The 27,039-nt window shown below is 33.6% G+C and overlaps 2 protein-coding genes across 2 annotated transcripts in view; one reads left to right on the top strand and one right to left on the bottom strand.

The window, feature by feature from the left end:
• The window catches only part of LOC127700919 (small conductance calcium-activated potassium channel protein 2-like), a 75,430-nt gene extending 59,910 nt beyond the window's left edge, over positions 1-15,520 (bottom strand). The window contains exon 1 of the mRNA XM_052204641.1: positions 15,292-15,520. Coding sequence (XP_052060601.1) covers positions 15,292-15,345 — 54 coding nt within the window. The 5' untranslated portion in view covers positions 15,346-15,520. The remainder of the gene's footprint in view (positions 1-15,291) is intronic.
• Positions 15,521-18,675: 3,155 nt separating this feature from the next.
• The window catches only part of LOC127700920 (WD repeat-containing protein 89-like), a 56,921-nt gene continuing 48,557 nt past the window's right edge, over positions 18,676-27,039 (top strand). The window contains exons 1-5 of the mRNA XM_052204645.1: positions 18,676-18,882; positions 21,274-21,359; positions 22,260-22,344; positions 23,638-23,687; positions 26,219-26,333. Coding sequence (XP_052060605.1) covers positions 18,767-18,882; positions 21,274-21,359; positions 22,260-22,344; positions 23,638-23,687; positions 26,219-26,333 — 452 coding nt within the window. The 5' untranslated portion in view covers positions 18,676-18,766. The remainder of the gene's footprint in view (positions 18,883-21,273; positions 21,360-22,259; positions 22,345-23,637; positions 23,688-26,218; positions 26,334-27,039) is intronic.

The raw sequence follows: 27,039 nt of genomic DNA on the forward strand, positions 1-27,039 counted from the left end.
GAAATGATGTTAAATTGCTGATAGACACAATCCTAAATTATTGAAAGTATCAATAATCATTTTTCATTAACCATAATATCATGGGCCACCTGAGATACACGAAATCACATGGGTTATCATCATTTAGTATAATAAGTATTATACAGCATTTAATAACACACATCTTTCTGTTTATTTGAAAAATATATTTTAACAGATAAATATTGTTTATTATATGAATTAAGAATATGCCTGACAGAATCCGTCATTATTAGCTACAAACCGAAGGCATAAAAATTAAAATTTTTATATCTGGTACTCTATTTAACGAAAAGGTTTAAATACATTCTGAAGTACCATTTCTGACGATAATCTAATTTAAACTATAGTAAATTAAATAGTAATACTATTCTATTATTTGTTCTATATTTGATAGTCCTAATTATAATATTGTAAAAAAATTATCTTGACATTACGTAATTATGGGCTTGTTAAATATTTACAGTAAAAGCTAATATAATTTATAAAATATATCAGTCTGTAGTGTTTCAATAAAATAATTGTAGATTGAAAAGGGGTAAAGAAATAGTTATGTAATATTTGGGTATATCTTCAGATATTCCTACCTGTTAGAACTAACGTCCGTAATCGAAAACAGTAATTAGCCATTCCTTTTTCTTCATGTATCCCCATTGTCAAGTTATAACCCATATATCACAGTGCGTTCTTCGCCTATTTGTAAGATGTTGTTAATTTCAGGTCCAATATAACCACAAATAACGTCTCATGGGGACACCGTTTTTGTCGGGTTTGACTACAGCTAATGTAGAAATAATTCTATATTGCATTATAGCGTGTTTTAAGTGTGTTTTATCAATAATTAACTTCTCTGGGCATATTACGTGGGAGATAATGTAATAAGACATTGGACCGATTAAAAGCAATATTACCATATTTTTTATAATATAATAGTCCAAACATCAAAGATTAAAAAAATGATTATTGCTTAACGTCCAGTGGCAATTATTTAATGCATGTTCGAGACGAGAAACCTTGGAACAAATTAAACTAAATAATGTGATATTTTTCAAAAGACAGAAAAGAATCGTATTTACTACAGTCCAAATTACAGTGTTTATGAACAAAAAATATAAAAAGATCAGAACATACTAAGGACCAATCAAAAATAACAAGCAGAAGACGAACCGCACAGACAACATCACAAACAGACGAAAAGACAGACAATAGTCTACAATCTTCCCACAGAAAAGTTAATACGGACTAATTATGAATCCTATAACATGTAATAACTTGGAAATCGATATGACCATCAGTATAACACTTAGATATAAACATTATGTACCAACGTCTAAAAAATTCAAATTCTATGAAACTGATAATATAAACGGTACCAATTTTACTGCACCAGATGCACATTTCGACAATTAATATCTCTTCAGTGAAGCCCGAGGCCAAACTATTTGAATATCCAAAACCTTATAAAAACGTAGAAGAGCTGATCAACCAAAAGGACCTAAAGGATAGCCAACACCGGACAAGGAATCAGTGCTTTAATGAATGTGAGGGAGATATATTCCTAAATTTAAAATGATTTCTTTAATTTTATAACAAGAAATTTCAATCAAAACAATATCCGTATTTTCATGCCAGTACCAAAAAACTTGCTACTGGGCTGGTGATGCCCTCTGGGACTAACAGTCCAACAGCAGAGGTATCGACCCAGTGGTAGTAATAATATAAACGGTAATTTTACTGCACCGATTGTGTCTTTAGTGATGCCAATATAAAAACTAACAAATCTTGATCTTCATCAAAACATTTAAGGGGAACAGAAGTCATATTTCTAACTTGGTTAATACATTTGAGGGGAACAGTGTCATATTTCTAACTTGGTTCATACATTTGAGGGGAACAGTGTCATATTTCTAACTTGGTTTATATATTTGAGGGTTTTAAAAGTGTCAAATTTTTTACTTGGTTCAAATATTTGAGGGCGAAAGTGATATATATCCGACTTGGTTCGAACATATGAGGGGAAAAGTGTCATATTTGTTACTTGGTTCAAACATTTGAGGGAACAGTGTCATATTTCTAACTTGGTTCATATATTTGAGGGTTTTAAAAGTGTCAAATGTTTTACTTGGTTCAAATATTTGAGGGCGAAAGTGATATATATCCGACTTGGTTCGAACATGTGAGGGGAAAAGTGTCATATTTGTTACTTGGTTCAAACATTTGAGGGAACAGTGTCATATTTCTGACTTGGTTCATACATTTGAGGGGAACAGTGTCATATTTCTAACTTGGTTCATATATTTGAGGGTTTTAAAAGTGTCATTTTTTTTACTTGGTTCAAATATTTGAGGGCGAAAGTGTTATATATCCGACTTGGTTCGAACATATGAGGGAAAAGTGTCACATTTCTTACTTGGTTCAAACATTTGAGGGAACAGTTTCATATTTCTGACTTGGTTCAAACATTTGAGGGGAACAGTGTCATATTTCTAACTTGGTTCAAACATTTGAGGGGAACAACTACAACTGTCATATTTCTGACTTGGTTCAAACATTTGAGGGAAACAGTGTCATATTTCTGACTTGGTTCATATATTTGAAGGGAACACTGTCATATTTCTGACTTGGTTCAAACATTTGAGGGGAACAGTGTCATATTTCTGACTTGGTTCAAATATTTGAGGGGAAAGTTTCAAGCTAAACAGGGACAGCCAGAAAAAATATATATAATTAAGTGATTTGACAAATAATAAAACGGCAAACAAATACCATTATAACCAACCAAGATAATACAAAAATTCAAATTGATTTTGTATAGATGAGTTTAACTACCATTTAAATTTGTTAATTGCTTTTTCCTGTTTCTGCACATTTGGTAACACACACAAAAGGGAATTTGCTATAAATACACTGTTTTACAGATGAATTTTAATCTGATTTGAATCATCTGATAGAATGAGTCAAGCTCAATTACACAAACAAGAGGTTTGGACGTCACATTTCTAGCACACTGTCAGAAAATAAAAAGAGTAAAACAATAGGAAGGTTTGCCATTGTTATCTGGGTATATATCATAGGTAACTTAGTTGGGATGTATTGAAAGAAAATGTTTATATATGTATATGGAGACTAATCATTTTATATTCGTAATCAATAAGGGAAAAAATGTTTGGTAGTAAAATTCTGATCAGCTTTGTCATCCTACTTTTACCGTTAAATTATTTCGATTTTTCTGGGTTTTGTTTCCTAAATCGCATAGTATACTGTCGACATGTCAATTGCAATTCCCCATTTGATTGGAACAGCATAATTCCTAAATGAGCAGTAATAACAAAAACAATTGCCATTATACAAGAGCAAAAAAACATTGTATTGCATATCAAAGTGAAAACTGCTAAACAAGAGGCACCAAACTCAGCTCAAAGTATATGCCTAGCAATTTGTGCGAGACAAGAGTCGAATTATCAAGATAGTAAACAAGGGCAACTATCACCGCACATTTCGCTGTTGATTCCTATAGTGCTCTTATTATAACCGAAAATTAATGAAAATACAATTATCAGTTAAAACAAGCTTGTTGTTACATTAGTACTTGCCGGGAAATAATTTGGCATTAATAATTACTAGTACTAGTACTTGATCAGAGATGACAAAGGGCACCAGATGATTTATTGACATTGCATGCAGTTTTACATCGATACAACTATAAAGAAGAATAGGTGGAACTAACTGATTGTAAAACTACATTTACACAAATACAATTTCATTTATGTATCATATTCGTGGATGTACACTTTCATGACATTTATTATATGTGCTTTCAAGTGTTTAGGATAGGTGTATTTCATTTGCTCGCATTTTGTGATTATTTTTTTACGATTGGAAACGCAAACCGTTATAATCGAAAGTTGCGCGCAATTGTAATGATGTTTTCGCTCAAATGTTATTCACCGTTTACAAAGGCCAGTGTTATACTATAAAATTGAGAATGGAAATGGGGAGTGTGTCAACGAGACAATAACCCGACCAAAGAGCAGAAAACAGCCGAAGGCCACCAATGGGTCTTCAACACAGCTAGAAAATCCCGCACCCAGAGGCTGGCTTCAGCTGGCCCTAAACAAAAATGTGTACTAGTTCAATGAAAATGGACGTCACACTAAACCCCAAAACATATAAATGAACTAAAATTAAAAAAACATACAAGACTAACAAAGACCAGAGGCTCCTGACTTGGAACAGGCGCAAAAATGCAGCGGGGTTAAACATGTTTTGTGATATCTCAACCCTCTCCCTCTACCTCTACCCAATGAAGAATAAACAAAACACAGCAATACGCACAGTAAAACTCAGTTTAAAAGAAGTCCGAGTCCGATGTCTGAATAGGTAACAAAAGAAACTACTAGTAAGCAAAATGACAATGATACATAAATTAACAAAGGACTACTACCAGTTACTGACATGCCAGCTCCAGACCTCAATTAAACTGATTGAAAGATGACGTCTTTATCATGTGAATATCAAGCACAATCCCTCCCGTTAGGGGTTTAGTCTCATACCATCATAAAATATATGAGAAGAACATAACCCGTATCATACCAACAACTGGTTTGTGCAATGCTCAAAAGACAAGAAAACAAGTAAAAACATGTGGTTTTGATAAAAATTCATAACATTTAGTACTGATATTAATGTTTTCAATCCATGTAACTTGGAAGTTATATAATAAACACATTGAAAACTGACCATTACGTAGTTTTATATTGCTATTAGACGTGTTACGAAAAGGTATATACTCGACGCTGAGGTTGACAAATTTGACTTTAAATGTGGGGACTGTCAAAACATTGATTATCGATTAAAACAGGTAAAATTCAATTTGCGCGATGGTGACCAGGTATCCTACACACATCTTCCGTTCATTTGAAATTATATTAATTAGAAAGATTATAATCTGATATCATTGCTCATGATTATAGGACGGGAAAGGTGTACGTGCGTTTGTGTGTGTGTGTGTGTGTGTGTGTTTTGGGGAAAAAGGGGGGGGGGTGATGGTAATTCAAGTATACACTTCTAGATTTGACTAAACCTTGTCCTGAAAATGCATTAAAGATTTGTCACTGGACGAGCAACAAACAATAATCAATCGATCTCTACTAAACCCGCACAAAGCTCCACAGTCTGGTCTGGTTGATTTTGAGTTTGAAAGTTTTTAAGCGTCTAACAACATATACCCGAATTCCCGAACTTTTTACATTATATTCTTTCTGCTCTTGGTCTACATGTAGCTCTAAGTTTACGACGCCTAAGTTTACAAGGGTAACGAGCGGAGAACGACATGCGGTATATTTTATTACCTAAAATGACAAAATCCTGGGGGAAATCTAATTCCATACCTGGTCAATTGAAGTCAGTAAATTAAACTGTTGAGCATCATCCTGTTGTCCTATGAAACTACTGCATGTGAATTTTACAAAAATAATGTACATGGTTCCTATATATTGTCCACAAAAACATGCGTATATATGCAATGCCGGTATCTGGAATAAAACTATACCCGAGGCTCCGTGTGTGGTCTGTTAATGACATGACAATTGCTGTCAATTGCCCCTAACGTTTTGGGCATTATATGCCACCAGCCACGTAGTTGTCGCAATTTTTCTACGGTCGACTAAGAAGTATTTAGTGTAGATATTTCACAAAGAATTGGTATCTAAGCATGTATTTGTGCACTTGAAGCATGAACAGAAACCTCAAAGAAAAATATGCTTAAATATGTAATTAGGATGTCAAACAGGCGAAAAACGAGTCACAGAACCCTTGTAAGAGGAATTACAATTTCAGTTTAAACTTTTTTTCCTAAGACTTAGTTAAAGTTTAGTTAAAGATAAAGAAATAAACAAAAAACAAAATGCCTTAGACTTTTCGGACTGTTTGAATGGCTGGTCAAACGGGTAAGACAATTTCAGACCTCAAAACTACAATTCGAAATGTTTTAATACTGTACATAAATATGTATAGGTCTTTTTCTGCATGAAGATTATCATTTCGTTGGGTCGAACCAGTAACATTTTACATGAAAATAATATAAGGGAAATTAAGCTTTTCCTGAGTAGGCGTTAACAGATTATTATATTATAAAATCATTCCCAAGGTATAATAAGGGCAAGCGAAGCTATAGAGGTGTCATGTTGGTCATATGCATGATATGTACAATTGCCAAAAATTCACGAAGGTTCAAACTCCGAAAAACAAGGCAATCTATATCCAAAATGAATCCATAAAAGGAGTTGCACATTTTCTCTGTATATAAATACCGCGGCATTGTACACAGTTTAGAAGCTCCTAGGTTAGGAGTTTATTACCCAAACTGACAGGTACCCTCTTCTCCCGCTCGCCTGTACGTCTGCGCGCCCGCCAGTTGGACTTTCATCATATTATAAAATAAGTCGGTTCTGCATTGTTCACAACACGTCCAAAAGTTCTGACCTCGGGTAAACATACTCTCCGTCGCTGCTGATTTGAAAACTCAAAAAAATAAAAATAGCAAGTAAATATTGATTTAATTTATAAGGGTTGGTAGGGGACGGGATAAGGGTTGTTTCTTTCGTTTATTACTTCTTTTTCTCGGCTTTCTTTCTATCTTTTCTTCTGGATTTTATATTCTTCCTGCAATACTCTTGCCTCCTGTCAGTGTTCCAAAAGGAAGAAATATTATGGGAATCATTTTTATTCCTCAAGGAATTTTTGTTATGGACTTTTTGTTCCATTATGAATATTTATAATGAAATGTCAATAATAAAGAGGTCAACGGGACGTCTGTTATACATGCATTTTAAACACAAAATTCATTTGGTACACTTTATATCATTTTTATGTTTTGATACGATACCCGCATTTAAAGTCGAATTTGTCAACCTCAGCGTCGAGTATATGTATATACCGTTTCGTAATACGCCTATTCCGAACGACAAAAACTTATACACTGTATAACCAAGTTTATATACCCAGAATAGATCAAGCCCATAACACAGGTACCACTCAAAATTTTACTACCACATTCGCTGGCAAAATTATGTCAATGGACTATCGATCATATAAAATGATAGTGAGGAAATCTTTAATCCCGGTTTGTCAGAAATATAATGAAATAATAATATTGTAACCAAAAGAAAAAGAAACATTTTTTTTAATCTATTCCCTGAACGATTATCTAGATACTACAACAACAAAACGACAAAAAGTTGCGAGACTACCCTCGGTGAACTCGCTGTTTTCATTAGTCTCAGCTTTAGCTATAGAGATATTGCTGCCTAGTCTTTCATAAATAAAAAATCATTTATCAGTATCAAACATGAAGTGGATGTCCGGCAGATCTGGACATCAGTTAAACGGTGCAACTCAATATTACTGGCTCTAGACCAAATATAAAACTGTTTCACTGCAGACGAAGAAAACATGGACGAAACTTCCATGCTTAGTGGGTATAATAAGAAATCAAAGCATCGTTAAACAGGAAGTGACCTCCTGGCATATCCTAAAATCAGGAAAAAGGGTATATAGCTCCACTTTATAAAGTTTATGTCCAAATATCCAATCATGCATTCCCTATCAATCATTGTGATTTGTTTATAAACATTCATACAAACAATCATCATACATAACCAAGTCAAAAGCCATTGTAAAAAAGAGGGGTCCATGTTGACTAGGTGAAAAATAGCATGTATGCAAATTTTCGTAATAAAAAAAAACACCGTGGGATCAAAACTGTATCGTATGCCCTTAATAAAGAAGTATAACTAGTAACAAGAAAAAGAACGGACAATAGTGTGATTGATCATTGAGAATATCATCTACTCTGTGGGGGTATAAAGCGTTTGAATATGCTCAGCAAGTCAAAGATAATTGAAGTATGTCTACCATAAAATGCCTCATTTCTAGGAGTTTTATAAAAAGAGCACACGTGTTTAGTATAATGTTAACAATTTAAAAAACGTGCCTGATTACCTCTTCGGAATGTTATATCCTTTTCATTACAAAACATTTCTAAATGTTCATTCAACATTTGATTAAATTAAGTATATAACAATGTATGGAGCCTCATTTGATAATAAAAGCAATACAAAGTTGTGATTTTTTATACAGATGTTACCTTATAGACATTATATAGAGAAACATCAGATGGCTTGGTCAATACACATCACCGTTGACCTTCAATCTTAAGTCATTAATAGAAACTTTAATGATTTTTTTCTGATTTTTTATCCATTTTTAACGACTGCGATGTTATTTAGTTGACCGAAATGTGGTAAAGCACAAAACAAACATACGAAATGAAAATTGACAGAAAATGTCAACGATAAAAAAAATCGGTCATCATTCTAAATAAATACATTACTTGCTTGTACTTCACTATGAATGATGATTGATGCAAATGTGTATGAAAAAATATGCTTTCGTTTTCAATCCCGCAATACCTTTGTGAAGACGTTTTTAAAATGTGGAAATTGCATCCTTTAATTTTGATTAAAATTCAAGCCAGAGATGGGCAACAGCCGTCCGATCCTCTTACTCCGACAATTCGACAAAACGAAGCATCCCCTGGTAATCCGACAATACGAAGTATCCCCTGGCAACCCGACAAAACGAAGTATCCCCTGGTAATCCGACGAAACGAAGCATCTCCCATGGCAACCCGACAAAACGAAGCATCCCCTGGTAATCCGACAATACGAAGTATCCCCTGGTAACCCGACAATACGAAGTATCCCCTGCAACCCGACAAAACGAAGCATCCCCTGGCAATCCGACGAAACGAAGCATCCCCTTGCAATCCGACAAAATGAAGCTTCCCTGGCAATGCGACAAAACGAAGCATCCCTTGGCAATCCGAAAAATTGACCCCTAAAGAAAGTTGAATTAAAGATCAATAAGGATTATTCTACTCCGTAGGGATTCTATTCCTATTATAAAGATTAACAATTTCAAGGCTGAAACGTATGTCTAAACAGTATAGTCACAAACATTACACTGAAGGGTTTTGACCTGGTCCATTGATTTCTACCTTTGACTAGATTGTCTCATGTCTCATTGCTCATAATATAAAGTATAATGAAGTTTACATGCACAAGCGGTTTAGGCTGTGAAATGGTGGCTAGGTTTTAAATCTCTGATCTGGACGTATAGTTTGACCGTTAACCTTAAAAGTCAATAAACTTTTTCAATGATGATAAAAAATGTAATGCTTCATGCTTTACCCTGCAATTTGTTCCGTATCGTTTTGACAATACTTTGACCGCGACCCATGACCTCTTCATAAAACCAAAATAGTTGTTAATTATATACCAAAACTTGCATGACATTAGAAATGTGTGTTTGGATGAATTGGCAGCCCACCTAATAGACCATCGTTACTTCATATTAGTATCAAATGATACTGGACAGAATCTAAGATAGTTCAGTTAGTTCATCGCTAAATACTATGTAAAACATGCGAGAGAGAACAGTAATGAAGGGCTGTACCATTAATATATTTATTTATTCATAGTTCATTCATAGTTCATGATATTTGTTTTCTCATATCTATTTCACTCCGTATCATATAATCTAGATCTTCTTCAAAAGGAATACGAGTACTTTTCCTATGCCATATGTCGTTATTGTCGAATGTAACTATGGACTTCTACTGAATTCCCTTTAAAATATTATCGGATGTAACTATGGGCTGGTACTGAATTTCCACTTAAAGTATTGTTTTATCTACTCATCTTTTTAACAAGTGGTCATTGATGGGGGAACCTTTAACTTGTAATAAAATGTAAAGCAACGCATAAAATATTTTGTCGTTTGATGAGACTGAAGATAATTGACCATGAAAGTAAGTCCTTGTGGAATATATTAAATAATTGTCTGTTTTACATCAGTTAGCCTTTTTGTAATCCACATTTCATTACCAAATATATAATAAGTTTGATTTACATGAAATTGATAACTTAAAGTTCAAAGAAGGTATTTGTTTTCCAATAATCATTATTTACGACAAGGTGATTTATGATAGGAGAAAACTGATTTGTTATTCATAAAATACTTTTATTTCAGTATTTTTAGCACACGTCATTTGCAGATTATATATTTTTGCTTACACTGGATTTTTCTATTTAAGACAAGAATCAAACAAAACTTGTATCTTTTGCAGCAGTGCATCTATAAACGGTAACATCCAGGTTAATGCAATCTGGTTTGCCTATTTGTCAGAAAGGGTTTTAAACTGCTTTTATAATTTTCTTATATTTTGCTCAAACGTACATTTTACTATGCTTTTTTCAATATTACAATAAAAATGTGGGTCCATGCAGTTGCTACTTTTCAGGCTATAAGTCGCGCAAACTTGCCCAATTTTGAATAGATTATTCATGAAAAACCCTTTTTTATGAATAAAAAGAAAAACTTCTCAGAGAGAATTTTTAAATAAAATATGAGTAGATTAGTTTTAAAATATTCTTTAAAAGTATAAAGAAAACGTTGTGTCACCGTACGTGTTTTCTTGCTACAAGTAAAAAATGAAAATTTCATAAACTATAAGAGTTATTTCCCTTTATATTGCTAAGTTAAACCAATAAAGTCTTACACATTACTTTCCATTTTGTCTCAAAATTTTAAGATTTGCAGATTTCAGCAAAGAAGCGATTGTGTACCGCTATTTTATAATACAAGATGGTGGTATACACACATATAGCAGATATTCTATATGAAGTAGTTTTAATCTTGTTGTAAGGGTGAGCACTTGAGTTTGATATTTGTCTCATGAATTAGAGATGGTAAGCCATGAAATACGGTCTAAAACGGTTTACAATCACATAAAGCATGCAATGGAAACAACTGGAAAGTTGACACCTCTCGTCAGACAGTAACCCTTGCTAGGGGACGTTCGGCTGTATAGAGAGGATGTATATGAATCTTACTTCTGTCTATTTTAAACGGGTTCGTTAAATTTGATAATCCGAACTTGAGGAGCGATAGAAGAAACGCTTGTGACACCTTATTGACAGGTCCATGAATAAATTGTTGCAATGCACAATATCTGATCCTACAAAACATTTTTGACCCATTCTTTCATCCCATTCGGCATACTTTGAAGAACATAGCTTACTTCAATACTAGTTATTTGTCATATTGTATATGTCATCATGTATGTTGTACACTTGGATTACGCAATTTATCATATTTGTGCTTTATCTAAATTTGAATTTTGAATTTAAATTTGTAAATCGGATCTCGTCTTGAAATGCATGAAGTATTGGCAACTTTATACGCAAACAACCATGCATAAAGTATTGGCAACTTTATACGCAAACAACCATGCATAAAATATTGGCAACTTTATACGCAACCAACCATGCATAAAGTATTGGCAACTTTATACGCAAACGACCATGTATAAAGTATTGGCAACTTTATACGCAACCAACCATGCATAAAGTATTGGCAACTTTATACGCAACCAACCATGAATAAAGTATTGGCAACTTTATACGCAAACAACCATGCATAAAGTATTGGCAACTTTATACGCAACCAACCATGCATAAAGTATTGGCAACTTTATACGCAAACAACCATTGCATATATCAAGCAGTAAATCAGGATATAATACCCACTGTACAAAATCTTCTGGGTATATTCAAAATCAATGTATAAATATATTGGTCATATTGGGAAATCACCTTTTCAAACGTTTATCTTCGGGTCAATAAGTAACTTGCTTTAGAACAACCTCCGTGCCAATGAAACTGGTGGGTTGATCTAGGCCAGCTTTTCAGGCACCTAACATCCCATGGTTATATCAGTCATTAATGGGGGGAAAAAATCAGTTTTAAACTAATTCACATTACTTCACTTACCATCAAAGATGTCCAGATTCCAACCATTCATTGATACTTCGCTACTCCAAAAACTTATAAACAACAAAGTTGTCCTTTATATTTGAATTTATTATGAATGACATGACTAGTTACATATTATGCTACAATTGCTACGCTTGCATTTATTTCTTTACATTTAATACACCATTTTATTCTGTTTTATGAGATTTGATTACGGATAGGTTGGCATGAATACCAAATATTGCATGCACCAGTGATCTTAATACTATGTTGTATTGATGCTCTTATACTAACATCATTCTGTCTGTGATGCAGAACGTCTCATAATAATACTTTGTGACTAAAACGCTTCAAAAATATTAATGAAAAAAAATATACGGTTGCTCTAACTGAGGGCCGGATTGGACAGCGGTCCCTGATCACCACTTTCCTACCCCCTAACTCCCACTTCCCTCCCCCTTACTCCCAAACAAAAATCGGTAAAAAAAATTTCCTAGATTGCAGAATATCCCAATTTTTCGCCCCCTCTTCCCCAGTTCCCACACCCTGACTCCCACTTCCCTCCCCCCGGACCCCTGCTCTTCCCCTGACTTCCGCTTCCCACCCATTCATTCCCATGTTCCCTAATCCTTGTCCATTCCCTCCTAACTTGTATATGGAGCAATGAAAGAAGTCCCGATTGAAACGATAAAAATCAGAAAACTGTGAAAAAAAATCAAATCGGGCTTCTTTTTCCGTTGTCAGATTGTGATCGTTAAACGTCAAAAGAGATGACTGAGTTTGTCATTTACAAATCTTGCTCAGCAGCTTACCTGTAATCGACGACCTTCTTTCAAGGAAATCGTGATAGTTACTGCATCAACTAAGACATTTACACCAAGATGTCGTTAAATGAAATTAGATACTCTGCATTTAACATGCTTTTCAATAACATATGGTCAAATCGCTGAAAGACCCCCTCCTTAATTATTGAAAACTATCATTCTGCATAGACAATACTAATATTGGTGTAAATTAGACAGGGGCGGATCTAGCCATTTTAAAAAAGGGGGGGGGGTTCCAAAAATAAGATGTGGTATGATTGCCAATGAGACAACTATCCACCAAAGTTCAAATGAAGTGGATGTAAGCAATTATAGGCAACCGTGAGAACAACCAATACCGTATGGTCGGCTAATTTGTTTTTGTTTTTCCCTAATTATGTCACGGAAAAAAGGTTCAGAACGCGTTTTAAAGATGAACGACAACATCTGATTTTTGTTTTATTTGATAAAACTAAATATAACATGAATAGATGTCGTATGATTGCTATCAAGCAAATTTCCATCAAAGACCATAAAAACAGGTCGTATACCGATCGATCGCTACTAGTAATACTTACACCTCCATGTGATATTCTTAACTTGCATACACCTAAATGATCTATTCCTAACTAGCATACACCTCAATGGTCTATTCCTAACTGGCATGCAACTCAATGATCTATTTTTAACTGACATAGACCCCAATATGCTATTCATAACTTGCATTCAACTCAATGTACCATTCATAACTTGCATTCACCTCAATGTGCTATTCCTAACTTGCATTCACCTCAATGTGCTATTCCTAACTTGCATTCACCTCAATGTACTATTCCTAACTTGCATTCACCGCAATGTATTATTCCTAACTTGCATTCACCTCAATGTACTATTCCTAACTTGCATTCACCTAAAAGTACTATTCATAACTTGCATTTACCTCAATGTACTATTCCTAACTTGCATTCACCTAAAAGTACTATTCCTAACTTGCATTCACCTAAAAGTACTATTCATAACTTGCATTTACCTCAATGTACTATTCCTAACTTGCATTCACCTAAAAGTACTATCCCTAACTTGCATTCACCTAAAAGTACTATTCATAACTTGCATTTACCTCAATGTGCTATTCCTAACTTGCATTAACCTCAATGTATTATTCCTAACTTGCATTCACCTCAATGTACTATTCCTAACTGGCATTCACCTCAATGTACTATCCCTAACTTGCATTCACCTCAATGTACTATTCCTAACTTGCATTCACCTCAATGTACTATCCCTAACTTGCATTCACCTCAATGTGCCATTCCTAACTTGCATTCACCTCAATGTGCTATTCCTAACTTGCATTAACCTCAATGTATTATTCCTAACTTGCATTCACCGCAATGTATTATTCCTAACTTGCATTCACCTCATTGTACTATCCCTAACTTGCATTCACCTCAATGTGCTATTCCTAACTTGCATTCACCTAAAAGTACTATTCATAACTTGCATTTACCTCAATGTACCATTCCTAACTTGCATTCACCTCAATTTTAACTTCACCAACGAATTTATTTATTACTTACTTCGTGATCGTATAAACTACATAATCTTTCGGAATTGTTTGTCTTTAATGCTCTTGCACTTCGTACTTTATTTGGCATTTTAACCTTTTTTTTATTCGAGCGAGTAGAATCTTGTAGACGAAACGCGCATCTTGCATACAACATGATAAGCCTGGTATCTTTTGATGAATGTTTAACCACAGATCATCAACCGTGCTACCCATCAATCACAGATCACTAACTGTGCTACCCCGCAATTACGAATTGTGCTTCTCCAAAATTTGATATACTTACTATACACATGTTTCATTTTGCTATTTCGACAATCTCATGTTTTTACACACAGATACTTAGGAGATAAAAGTATTGTATTTGAAGATTCCGGACTTCATTTGCCAAGTTTGATGGTAGCAAATTTACTAAACGGATATTTGCGACCATCAAATCAAAAATGGATACCCGCAAATTGTCAAATTCAATACTGTTAACTTCATTCTAAAGCACCTGATAGAAAACATCGATAAATCATATTTTAAAATCAGTCATTCAATGCACTTCCGTTTAAATTCAGACCATCAATCGTGGAATTAAGGTCTGAAATTTTAATATTTACAATCATAGTTTTATCTCCATTGAATTGCAAATTAATAATCATAATTTTCGACTTTAATCTATCAATTAACTATCATTTTAACCTTCTTCGCTGTAGCGTCATGCTATACATTTTTTTTTAAATATACTATATATTTTCACTTTATAAACTGTATATCAATATGTACTGGTGGAATACAATCACTTATTCATGATGCATTCATCTTAATCCATGTATAAAGGGGAGATATATCTGATATCATTGTGCTTTAAATAGCAATGTCAAAAAACAGGACGAAAGCTGGGCAACATTAAAGTATTACATGCATATAGTATGCTGTAGAAGAGGTCTATAACAATCAGCGAACATTGCTGTACATGTAAGGAAATCTTTCAATACTCGATGAGATCAAAATGTTTGCCTTTAAACTATTTACTACTTACAAAGTCTTCAATATCTGACCATGATCGCCTTTGATCATCCTGTCTTATAGTCATCTCAATGTCCACTTTTCTTCTTTTTTCGTTCACCCCTCTTTTAAGGTTTTCATGACCCAATAAACACTGTTTTTATGATGAATAAAAGTACACGTTTACAATTGTAAAATGTCACTAATCCGAAATAAAAATAAACTGTCCTGGTATTAAATTGTCACCCACAACCTGTTTCTAAATAAAATATAGCATTTTTTAAATAAAGACAACAAAGAAAGTGTGACGTAGAAATGTATCGTTGTCATTGATCATTTTAAATTTACTTTTGCAAAAGAAACGTGATCATTTAATTACGAAATAAGACAGATTTCTCAAGGGTTCTTAAATACTATATTTATAACAACTCATTACATACAATTTAAGCGCTTTATGAAATTTTTGTTGCCAAAGATTTTGGAAAGTTTTGAATTGCTAACATAGGCTATAGCATACATTGAAATAAACCTTGTAGATATTCTTCAAGATGAGAGGAATCATGTTTAACAATCAGTTTTGAAATGTCGTTCATTCAAGTTATGAATTGCAAATTATTACATCCCTTGTTCCTTTTGTCAAAAATTGTGTGAAGTGAGAAATATGAAATAATGTTGCATTTCTTCTTATGCAGTTCGTTACATGTATGCATTACCCTTCGGTTCTTATTTTTGTCGAGCCTTCGACTTTTGTCGAAAAAGCGAGACATAGCGATCCTACATTCCGTGAGCGTCGTCGTCGTCGTCGTCGTCGTCGGCGGCGGCGTCCACAAATATTCACTCTGTGGTTAAAGTTTTTGAAATTTTAATAACTTTCTTAAACTATCCTGGATTACTACCAAACTTGGACAGAAGCTTGTTTGTGATCATAAGATAATATCCAAAAGTAAATTTTGTAAAAAAAAAAATCCATTTTTTCCGTATTTTACTTATAAATGGACTTAGTTTTTCTGCCAGGAAACATTACATTCACTCTGTGGTTAAAGTTTTTTAAATTTTAATAACTTTCTTAAACTATCCTGGATTTCTACCAAACTTGGAAAGAAGCTTGTTTATGATCAGAAGATAGTATCCAGAAGTAAATTTTGTAAAAAAAAAATCATTTTTTCAGTATTTTACTTATAAATGGACTTAGTTTTTCTGCCAGTTAACATTATATTCACTCTGTGGTTAAAGATTTTAAAATTTTAACAACTTTCTTAAACTATCTTGGATTTGTACCAAACTTGGACAGAAGCTTGTTTATGATTGAAAGCTAGTATCTAGAAGGAAATTTTGTTAAAATTTTGTTCCATTTTTTCCGTATTTTACTTATAAATGGATTTAGTTTTTCTTCCAGTTAACATTACATACAGTCTGCAGTTTAAGTTTTTAAAACATTTATTAGATTCATAAACTATCCTGGATTTTTACCAAACTTGGACAGAAGCTACTTACAATCAAAAGATAGTATAGAGAGGAATATTTTTATTAATTTTTTTCCTCTTTTTGGTGAGCCTGTGATTAACAGCAAAAGTAGGCGAGACACTAGGTTCCGCGGAACCCTTACGAATTTTTATAAAATTTGAATGTATGTGTACATGATCGACATGATACTTATCTTTAGAAAATCTAGTGCTAGAACATTACCTCCCCTCTAAACACTAAAAAACGGCACCAGAACATCTACGTAGTTGAATCGCAAGGGGTCTAAGTCCCATCACGCAGGTACTAAGTCAGCCTCGTTCAATATGGTGCCCATTTAAACATATTTACATGCTCAGCTTAGGCGTTTCTTGCGTGGCTGTACTGTTTGAATCTTGATGACGTCTTCCAAGTTATGCCCGTTCTACGTGAGGACGCTACTGACTATAACGTTGTGGTAAATAGTAATAATGAAAAAAATAAAACAAAAACAGAATTACCATATTGTTATCATATCTCTCATAAATAAGCAAGCGATGAGAATAGAAGGCTATATGAGTTTTGTGTAAATTGATTTGAAATGTTGCTTTTGGAATAAATTCATCACGTACAAACCACAACTTATTTTTTACTGCCTGTAGATATCGCTAGAAATGCCAATGCTACAACATGGACAAAATCGTCAATAATTATTAATGTAATAGAAGTAATTGCCCTTAAAAAACGTGTTTACCCATTTTTGCGCGATTTTTTTTTAAAGAAAAATTGGAGAGCAAAATGTTTAGCAAATTAAGAACTACAAATTAGTCAAACAAGCCAGAAATCATTTCATAGAGAAACTTTAAATAGAAAATGTCGAAAAATGTTCAACAAAATGAGTCAACATGGACAAAATCGTCAATTGACCCCTTATAGAAGTTATTGCCCTTGTAAAATTAAGAAGGTTTTAACCATATTTGCATTTATTTTGCAGAAACCGTTATAAAGAGAACTTGATTGTAATTGACAAAGACGTTAAGCATAATACGATCTATAAATAAATCAACATGATCAAAATTTGCCAACTGACTCTGAAAGGAGTTATTGCCTCAGAATGACCATGTTTACCCAACGGTTATGATTATTTTGGCAGAGATTATGGTAGATAGAGAGCAACAATAAAAAGCAAACATGTTCAGCAAAATAAGATCTACAAATAAGTAAACATGTTTGAAATAATAAATTGATCCCTTAGTGGAGTTATTGCTCTTGAAAGATGATTTTACCCATGTTTGTGTAATTTGCAGAAACTATACTTGAAAAGATAGAGAGGAAAGACAGAAGCAAAAATGTACAGCAAAATAATTTCAACAAATAAGTCAGCGTGACCAAAATTATTAACGGGTTCCTTATATGAGTTATTTCCCTTGAGTGGTGATTTTTACCAATTGGCTAAAACTTTAGTGGATAGGGATGCGCTTTAAAAAGCAAAAAATATCCATGAGCAAAATAAGATCTACAAATGTATATTGACCTTAAATGGCGATTTTATTTCTACCAATTCCTACGATTTTGCCAAGTATTTCGAAAACTTTAATAGATAAGTATAAACTGAGACTAGTCTCAGGTATACACTGTTAATAGTAAAAATTATTATCAACAAATGATCTTCAAAACTGCCAATAAAGAAGATTTACAAATAAGTAAACATAACTGATTGTAAATTGCCAACAAATTGTGAGCGATTCAGGAGCGTATACACAATTTTACAAATATGTGCCGTGTAGAATGAAAAACTAAAGCATGTGTGTGTGTGTGGCAGCCAACATTCATCACTCTACTCTTGAATAACTTAAGTTTTAAATTTTATTGAGTGTAAAGAGTGTCTATATGTTTAATAGTTTCATAGACTTTATCAAATTTACACTCAAAGAAAGAAGACATGTGAAATTTTTCGGCAAAGGGGAGATAACTTGATTTCGAACACGTGGGTAAACAAAACAACATTTGAAATATATACAGTAAAATAACATTACAGCATAACAAGTAGGACATTATGGTAAAATAGTATGGCAGACAGTGATATAAGACATTTGTTTGAACAGTTGAATCTGACGGAAAAGACCGCTTTCTCCCTGGAGAAAACCAAAGAGGACTACATATTAGATATCTCTGTGCAAGAAAGGTATTTGGTATCTCTGTATACAAGACTCATAGAAAATTTGTCATTCGTTTAACATTTGAATTCGTGGTTCACCGGTTCCCACGAAACCCACGAAAATTTGTACCCAACGAATAATAATGAATCCACAGTAGTAGGTTTTTCAACTTCATAGCAAGTACAATGTTTTTTTATTTACTTGTCTTATACTTAAAACATGTAAAAATTACGAATTGTCTCCATAACTCCATGAATTAAGCAGACACTGAGACAGTTACTGGTACATGTCTTTATTTACCGGCCTATATGTAAAAAAATATAATAGCCTTTCAAGACGTCATAATTATTTGGACTAACCGGCATATATCCCCGGACAGTAACTGATTACCTTTCTAGAGCACATACCATCACCCCTGGTTTTTGTTGGGGTTAGTATGGCTAATTTTTTAGATTTTAATTTTTATTTGTGGACTTTTCTTTTCGTTGTCTTGCGTTTCTTGCCATGGTGTTGTCCACAGGCACTTGCCTGTGGTGTTGTCGGTTTATTTTTGACTTAAGTTTTGAATGTCAACTAGGTATCTTCCACCTTTGACATGCTTGTTGGCATTTCATTTTTCGAAATATGGTAAATAGTGTTGAACAAAGTTTTGTCATCATTTAAAAGGGTGAAGTGTGAGTCAGACTCTGCTTCATTTCCATCACATTCAATATCAGAATCAACTTTGGCAATGTGTAAATTTTTGTTAATGATATCCATATGTTTAATAAATCAAATCAAATCAAATCAAATATTTTATTGTCTATAAACTTTACAGTTTGTGACCAACATGTATAACACAATAAACATATATACATACATATATCAAACAAACACAATAAAAACAGCAAATTTTTCAGTAATACAGAGGTTTCTTTCGTTAAAATCAAATACGTTGTTACATACTCGAACAAATCGAACAAGTTGAGATATATAAACACCATAAATATGTTTACGAGGGATACAGCTTTGAGCTAGGGACAATTCCACCTGGGACCCAGATCTGCTATTTGATTTAACACTCTAGTTTTATAACAAAAGTAGATTTTCTAATATTACAAAAATAGATTTAATTTTCCGTGACAACAATTTATCGATTAGGGTAAATAACTTCAATGTAACAAAAACAGTTTGAAATTTTCATTCTTTAGCCAAACAAACAAAGTGTGGAATAAACTACCACCTGAAATCTCAAACCAAACCTCCACAGACAACTTTAAGGATGCACTCACTCATGAAGTCCTCCTTAAAACATTCTCTCACCTAAACTAAATGTGCCTATTGTTTTTATCTTTTTACGGAAAAATATATAAAAAAAGTAAAAACTAAAAGTTAAATTAAAATTGTAAATTTTATAAATAAAAAAAAAATTGTAATTAACTTAAAGCAACCTCATACAGGCATGCACCGGAAAGTAATCCTCAAAACGTTGATGGTATTCCGTATATAAAGAAGAAGAGAAGAAAAAGGAGATACCTGTTACCAGGTTACCTATTCTGTTAATTATATCTTTATCAGATGAACCATCTCCAAGTTTAATTCTTGGACTGTGTAGATTCTCTTACTTTAATATCAGTGTCACTAATAGCATTCCTCATACGAATGGTTAAAATATTGCCAAAATATGGTAAACACATTTAAATGGAAGCCTTTAACATGTTTAAGAACAGAGGAAAAGAAATAGATTATGCATGCTATTCAAGATCCAGCATGATCTAATCTACATAGAAGTTAAACAATATCTGACCCCAAACGATCACCTGACAAGAGGTAGAAACTGGTTCTCCAACATGTCCAAAGAAAGAACAACTATAGATGCCTACAGCCAATCTTTCATTCAAAGGACCACCAGGGATTGATATTGGAACAATCAACCAACATTGTTTGTCAACACAGTTGAGGGATTCAGGGGTGCCTTGAAGACATGTCCTGAAACAAACTATGCAACACCAAGATGTGCATAGTTGTAATTGTAAAATATTGCGAACCTTTTTAATGTAAATAGCCAAAAGAGAACTTTCTGGGCAAAGTTTTTGCTTGAAACCAAGTACATTAAAATTTTGAATCCTGTTCCTTACCTGGAAGAAAAAGAACTGAGATTTTCTGATTTTCATATCATACATGTATATATGTATATTCATAATTCCTTTTGGAATTCTGTGTCCAGAGGGATTTTTGATTAGGCTGCCCAATGACCCCCATATCATAGCCACAAAAAGCAGACTGGTGAAAATTCATACAATTTACCATGCCTTGAATTGGTGATTTTTTTCATGGACAGAAACTTACTGTATTACCAAAGCTTGTTGGCACTGAAAAGTTGACAGATTTGCCTTTTAGAGCATGCATGTTAAACTATGTTTTACTGTATTTTTCAGAAGTAACACATTAGCAGCAACAAGCAGTAATAAATTTATCAGATTGTTTTCCTACAGTAACTTAGCTACCAAAGGAAGTATTGATGGTATGATATGAATAAGATGTAATATGGGGTATACATCAACAGAGAGCAACCATATGTAAAATAAAACACAATAGAATGAAGCGGTAAAATAGACAAACATCTATGCAATATGTCAAGCACTACCAAAATCAATACAGGGAATGAATAAATTTAACAGAGACTGTAAAGGAGCCGCCAAAACACCAAATTCCATAAATGACAAAAACATGTAAGATTCAGAAAAAGACAACCACAAACAAGGTTCCAACTTATGGTCTCCAGGGGGCCGTGGCGTGTTGGCAGAATGGTACAAGTAGTCGAACTACTGTATCACTAACCTGTCAACACTGAGACTGTGAGTTTGAATCCCGCACGTGGCAGCTGTGCTCAGATGCAATCTTAATTGACTAGGATTGTCAGTTTTCCTACCGAAGGTCAGTAGTTTCTCAGGACACTTAGACTTCCTCCACCAATAAAAACGGACTGCCACGAAATAGCCCAATAGTGCTGAGAGTGGCATTAAACACCAATCAATCAATCTAAATCTAACACAGTTGTGAATGAATTTATCATAGACTATCAAAGACCTCCAAACCTCACCAAATTCCCCCACTGACCAAAACATTATATAATTAAGATTAAGCAAAGACAACCATTGACATAGTTCCTGACTTGGGACAGGCACAAGTGAAACAAGGTTTTACGGTACATTAGACATGTTAGATGATACATTAAAAAGACTGATCTTAAATGATGCAGTGGTTGACTTGATTTTAACAGGTGGTTACAGTTTAACTAGTTTTTACACGAGTTGACACCTATATTTAAAGACTATTTTGTAGGACACAGTGGCCTAATTACAGGTGGCACAGTTTAAGTAGTTTTTACATGAGTTGACACTAATATAAGACTGTCTTGTAGGTCACAGTGGCCTAATTACTGGTGTGAAGTTTGCCAATACAGAGAGTGATATTTTGTTTTCATCATCTGAAGATAAAACTATTAAGTAAGTACATCCACTTCATTTGAACTTTTGTGGATAGTTGCCTCTATGGCAATCAGACCACATCTCCTTATTTTTAAATTAACCTATATTATTGGAGTTTCATAATTTTCATAAACCTGATCTTATGATAGTTTTAAACTTGTATCACTGAGTCAAAGATCATATGGGCTTTTGTCATCACTTGCAACCTTTTGTCAATCGTAAAAACTATGAAAATTTACAAAATCTGGAAGCAGTTGAGACCAGACTATGTAGAAATGTTCCATAAAACATTTTGGCTGCAGTTTGATAACAAATATGACATAGGCTGCCAATAAAGGAAAGATTGGAAATTCAAAAGACTTTTCTTGAAAACCCCTGAACAAGATTAGACTAAATATCACAGAAAGATACCTTTTATGGGAATTGGGTTAAATAGTTTGTGCCAATAGTCAAACTGAAATGAATGTCAGTGGGGGACTATTTCTACAGTAAAAATGTAGACAAATCTTCTTAATGAAAACTGCTAGCATTGAACATAATGAAAAAGAAAAGATTTACTCTGAAGTCTTTCTTTTAAAACTAAATACGACAGACATGTTTTCTGTATGCTTACTTAGGGTTGTTTCTTTGTAACTAATCAGCCAAATCATTTTCATTTGCAATGGGAATCTTGATTAACATAATGCTAATTGTTTAATTGGAACCTAATAATAGTACATGTATATACAATACAACTTTCTTCTCTAGCAGGAACAACTAAATAAAAGAAAGAGATATGATACAAATGTTTTAGCATGATACCTAGTAATATTAAAACAAAGAGGTGTGGTTTGATTGCAAAGTCTACTTACTAAGGTGTTGATCTACCATCCAATATGGCAACCAGCAGTGACTTTATCTGTTTATGGTTGATAGATAGATAGGAAAGCGTTTAACATTAAGTTTTTATAATAAGTATGTCATTTTCATGTAATTATTAATTAAGCTATATATCTGGTGGTTGATGAAATACCTTTTTATACCCCGCTGTAAAAAAGTGGTGGTATACTGTTTTATCTCTGTCTGTTCATCCATTAGTCCATCTGTCCTTCTGTCCCATGAATATTTTTCGTCGCATCTTTCTCAGGAACTACAATACAAGGATTTCTGAAATTTGGTTTCAGGGTTTATATAAGTTAGCTATACCGTGTGATGCGTTTTCAAATTCATCACTCAACAACTTCCTGTTTACTGAAATATTTGGGCGGGGTATCATCAGTGAACAGTAGCTCGCAGTTTAATTTGTTCTTTTAAATTTTTATTTATTTACAGATGCTGGGATGTGAGAACAGATCTTAAAAAGCCAGTTTCTGTATTTGAAGGTAATATTTAATAGTTGTCCATAGAACAAAGTACATAATATGTACATGTAGTACACCCTTAAAAAGGCTACATATATATATATAGTATGCTGTACATGATAGTTTGATAGATTAATAGTTGATGTTTAATATAACTTTCAGCACCCTTGGCATAATGGAAGCCAATTTTTATTTGTGGAGGAAGCATGAGTACCCTGAGGGAACTACAACCTTCAACAGGAACACTAGCAATCTTGGTCAACAATGATCAGGGTTGAACACCCCTTGCCACCAGTAAGGTTTGAACTCACAACCTCCGTGTTTACAGGCCAGCGATCACTGTAGATGGATTACTTAGACCACTCAGCCACCAAGGTCCTGCTGTACCCGTCAAATAAAATCAAGTCAAAGAAGCTTTATTATATCTATTGTTACAAAGTTGAGGCCAATATAATGTTTTAACCTTTTAAGTCGTTTGTTCTTTACAGGCACTTCTGCTTCCAACACCAATAAAAACTGGCCACCACAATATTGCAAAGAATATTGAAAGTGGTGTTAACCACCAACAATCAATCAGTTAGTCCATCTGTCTTTGTTATTGCATTCAGTAGATGCAGTATGATTGCCATTTTGTTATCACTTCATTATTTACTTGTAATTTCTACCATTTTTGGAGCAAAGACATATTTGTTAGGGACAGAAATTTGGCCTTACAGCAATTCTCCTAGGTACAGGTGCAAGTGTTTAAATATTTTGTCATAATTAAGAGGCCATATAGCATGTATAGTGATATGAATTTGAATAAATCTTTGATTATAGTCAAATACTATACATACAGAAATTATTTTTTTCAAGACATTAAGAAAGGAGAAATCTTTATTTGTGTTGGATTTGAGTGCATTTAGAATTTAAAAAAATAATAGTTCTGAGGATTTGTTAGATAATTATATGCACATTACAGATAGTTTATAAGCCTAAAACTGACTTTCAAGCAGTTCTGTGATTAGATCTTTTTCTTTTGTAATCAATGCAAAAGAACATAAAATGTCAGGTCATTAAAGATTGCATATTTTAGCTTTAATATTGATTCACTCATAGGGTCTTTGCATTGGAAATAAACACATTTATTCTAAAACCAGTTGTTGGCATGACACGGGTTATGTTCTTCTCATATATTTTATGATGGTATAATACTAAAACCCTAACAGGAGGGATTGTGCCTGATATTCATATGATGAAGACATAATCTTTCAATCAGTTTAATTGAGGTCTGGAGCTGGCATGTCAGTAACTGCTAGTAGTCTGTTGTTATTTTTGTATCATTGTCATTTTGTTTATTTTCTTTTGTTTCCTATTCTGACATCGGACTCGGACTTCTCTTAAACTGAGTTTTACTGTGCGTACTGTTGTACGTTTGTTTTTTCTACATTGGCTAGAGGTATAGGGGGAGGGTTGAGATCTCAAAAAACATGTTTAACCCCGCCGCATTTTTGCGCCTGTCCCAAGCCTCTGGCCTTTGTTAGTCTTGTATCATTTTTAATTTTAGTTTCTTGTGTATAATTTGGAGTTTAGTATGACGTCCATTATCACTGAACTAGTATACATATTTGTTTAGGGGCCAGCTGAAGGACGCCTCCGGGTGCGGGAGTTTCTCGCTGCATTAAAGACCCATTGGTGGCCTTCGGCTGTTGTCTGCTCTATGGTTGGGTTGTTGTCTCTTTGACACATTCCCCATTTCCATTCTCAATTTTATTGAGATAAAAAATGTTTTTTGTTGAATATGAAGAAAATAAGATGTAGAGCTCAGTATATATCAATGAGACAGCAACCCAACATTATAAAACATAAAAAAAAACGAAATTGTTTCCAGAACCATTCATGCCAACACACCAGTTCTAGGAGGGAGTCCCTCTTTTTCCTTTTAAAATTTGAAATCTCTTTCTTTTGGTACTGTCTCCTGCAAGGAAGGTCAATAACTCTCTTTGACAAAAAATCACCATATTTTCAGCCGTTTTTATCATTTGAGTGTTTTTGATAATATTTTCTGTGTTTGTTTTTCACTGTATTGTAAAAGCAATGCTTAATTGCTCATTGAAAAGACATCTTAAGTCGTCAAGAATGTTGTTTCAACTATTAATTAAATCCATGTATAGATATTTAAATTTTTGGTGATGAGCTGAAATATTAAAATACTTTGGATTCAATATTATTTGTTGGATACCAATTTTCGTGGATTTCGTGGGTACAGGTGAACCACGAATTTAAATATTCAATGAATTGCAAATTTACTATAGGTTTGTATGCAGGCTTTGACAAAACCACAAAAATCAAATATCCATGAAAATACAGGCATTCCTGAATCCACAAAAAACTGGTACCCATGAAAAATAAATGAATCCATAGTACCGCTACTTCCTATTTTCTTACACATCTTTGAATGAAAAAATGTTGTTGTGCATTATCTCCCCCTTAGAGGAGCTGTAAAGGGGAGATCTTCCATTTTGTAACTCTGAAAGTTTGGCAAGTATGCAGAGCTTTGATTGTATTTTCAGGTTATGAGGAATCTAATAACATATTTACAAGTTTTGATGTAAGCTGTAATGACAGAGTTATATGTGCTGGCTGTGCTCAGAATAAAAAGTCAGAAGATGTACATTTACTGTTTTGGTAAGTGTTTTGATGTAAGCTGTAATGACAGAGTTATATGTGCTGGCTGTGCTCAAAATAAAAAGTCAGAAGATGTACATTTACTGTTTTGGTAAGTGTTTTGATGTAAGCTGTAATGACAGAGTTATATGTGCTGGCTGTGCTCAAAATAAAAAGTCAGAAGATGTACATTTACTGTTTTGGTAAGTGTTTTGATGTAAGCTGTAATGACAGAGTTATATGTGCGGACTGTGCTCAGAATAAAAAGTCAGAAGATGTACATTTACTGTTTTGGTAAGTGTTTTGATGTAAGCTGTAATGACAGAGTTATATGTGCTGGCTGTGCTCAAAATAAAAAGTCAGAAGATGTACATTTACTGTTTTGGTAAGTGTTTTGATGTAAGCTGTAATGACAGAGTTATATGTGCTAGCTGTGCTCAAAATAAAAAGTCAGAAGATGTACATTTACTGTTTTGGTAAGTGTTTTGATGTAAGCTGTAATGACAGAGTTATATGTGCGGACTGTGCTCAGAATAAAAAGTCAGAAGATGTACATTTACTGTTTTGGTAAGTGTTTTGATGTAAGCTGTAATGACAAGAGTTATATGTGCGGACTGTGCTCAGAATAAAAAGTCAGAAGATGTACATTTACTGTTTTGGTAAGTGTTTTGATGTAAGCTGTAATGACAGAGTTATATGTGCTGGCTGTGCTCAGAATAAAAAGTCA

The sequence above is a fragment of the Mytilus californianus genome, unplaced genomic scaffold, assembly GCF_021869535.1.
Source record: "Mytilus californianus isolate M0D057914Y unplaced genomic scaffold, xbMytCali1.0.p SCAF_5, whole genome shotgun sequence".
NCBI lineage: Eukaryota > Metazoa > Mollusca > Bivalvia > Mytilida > Mytilidae > Mytilus > Mytilus californianus.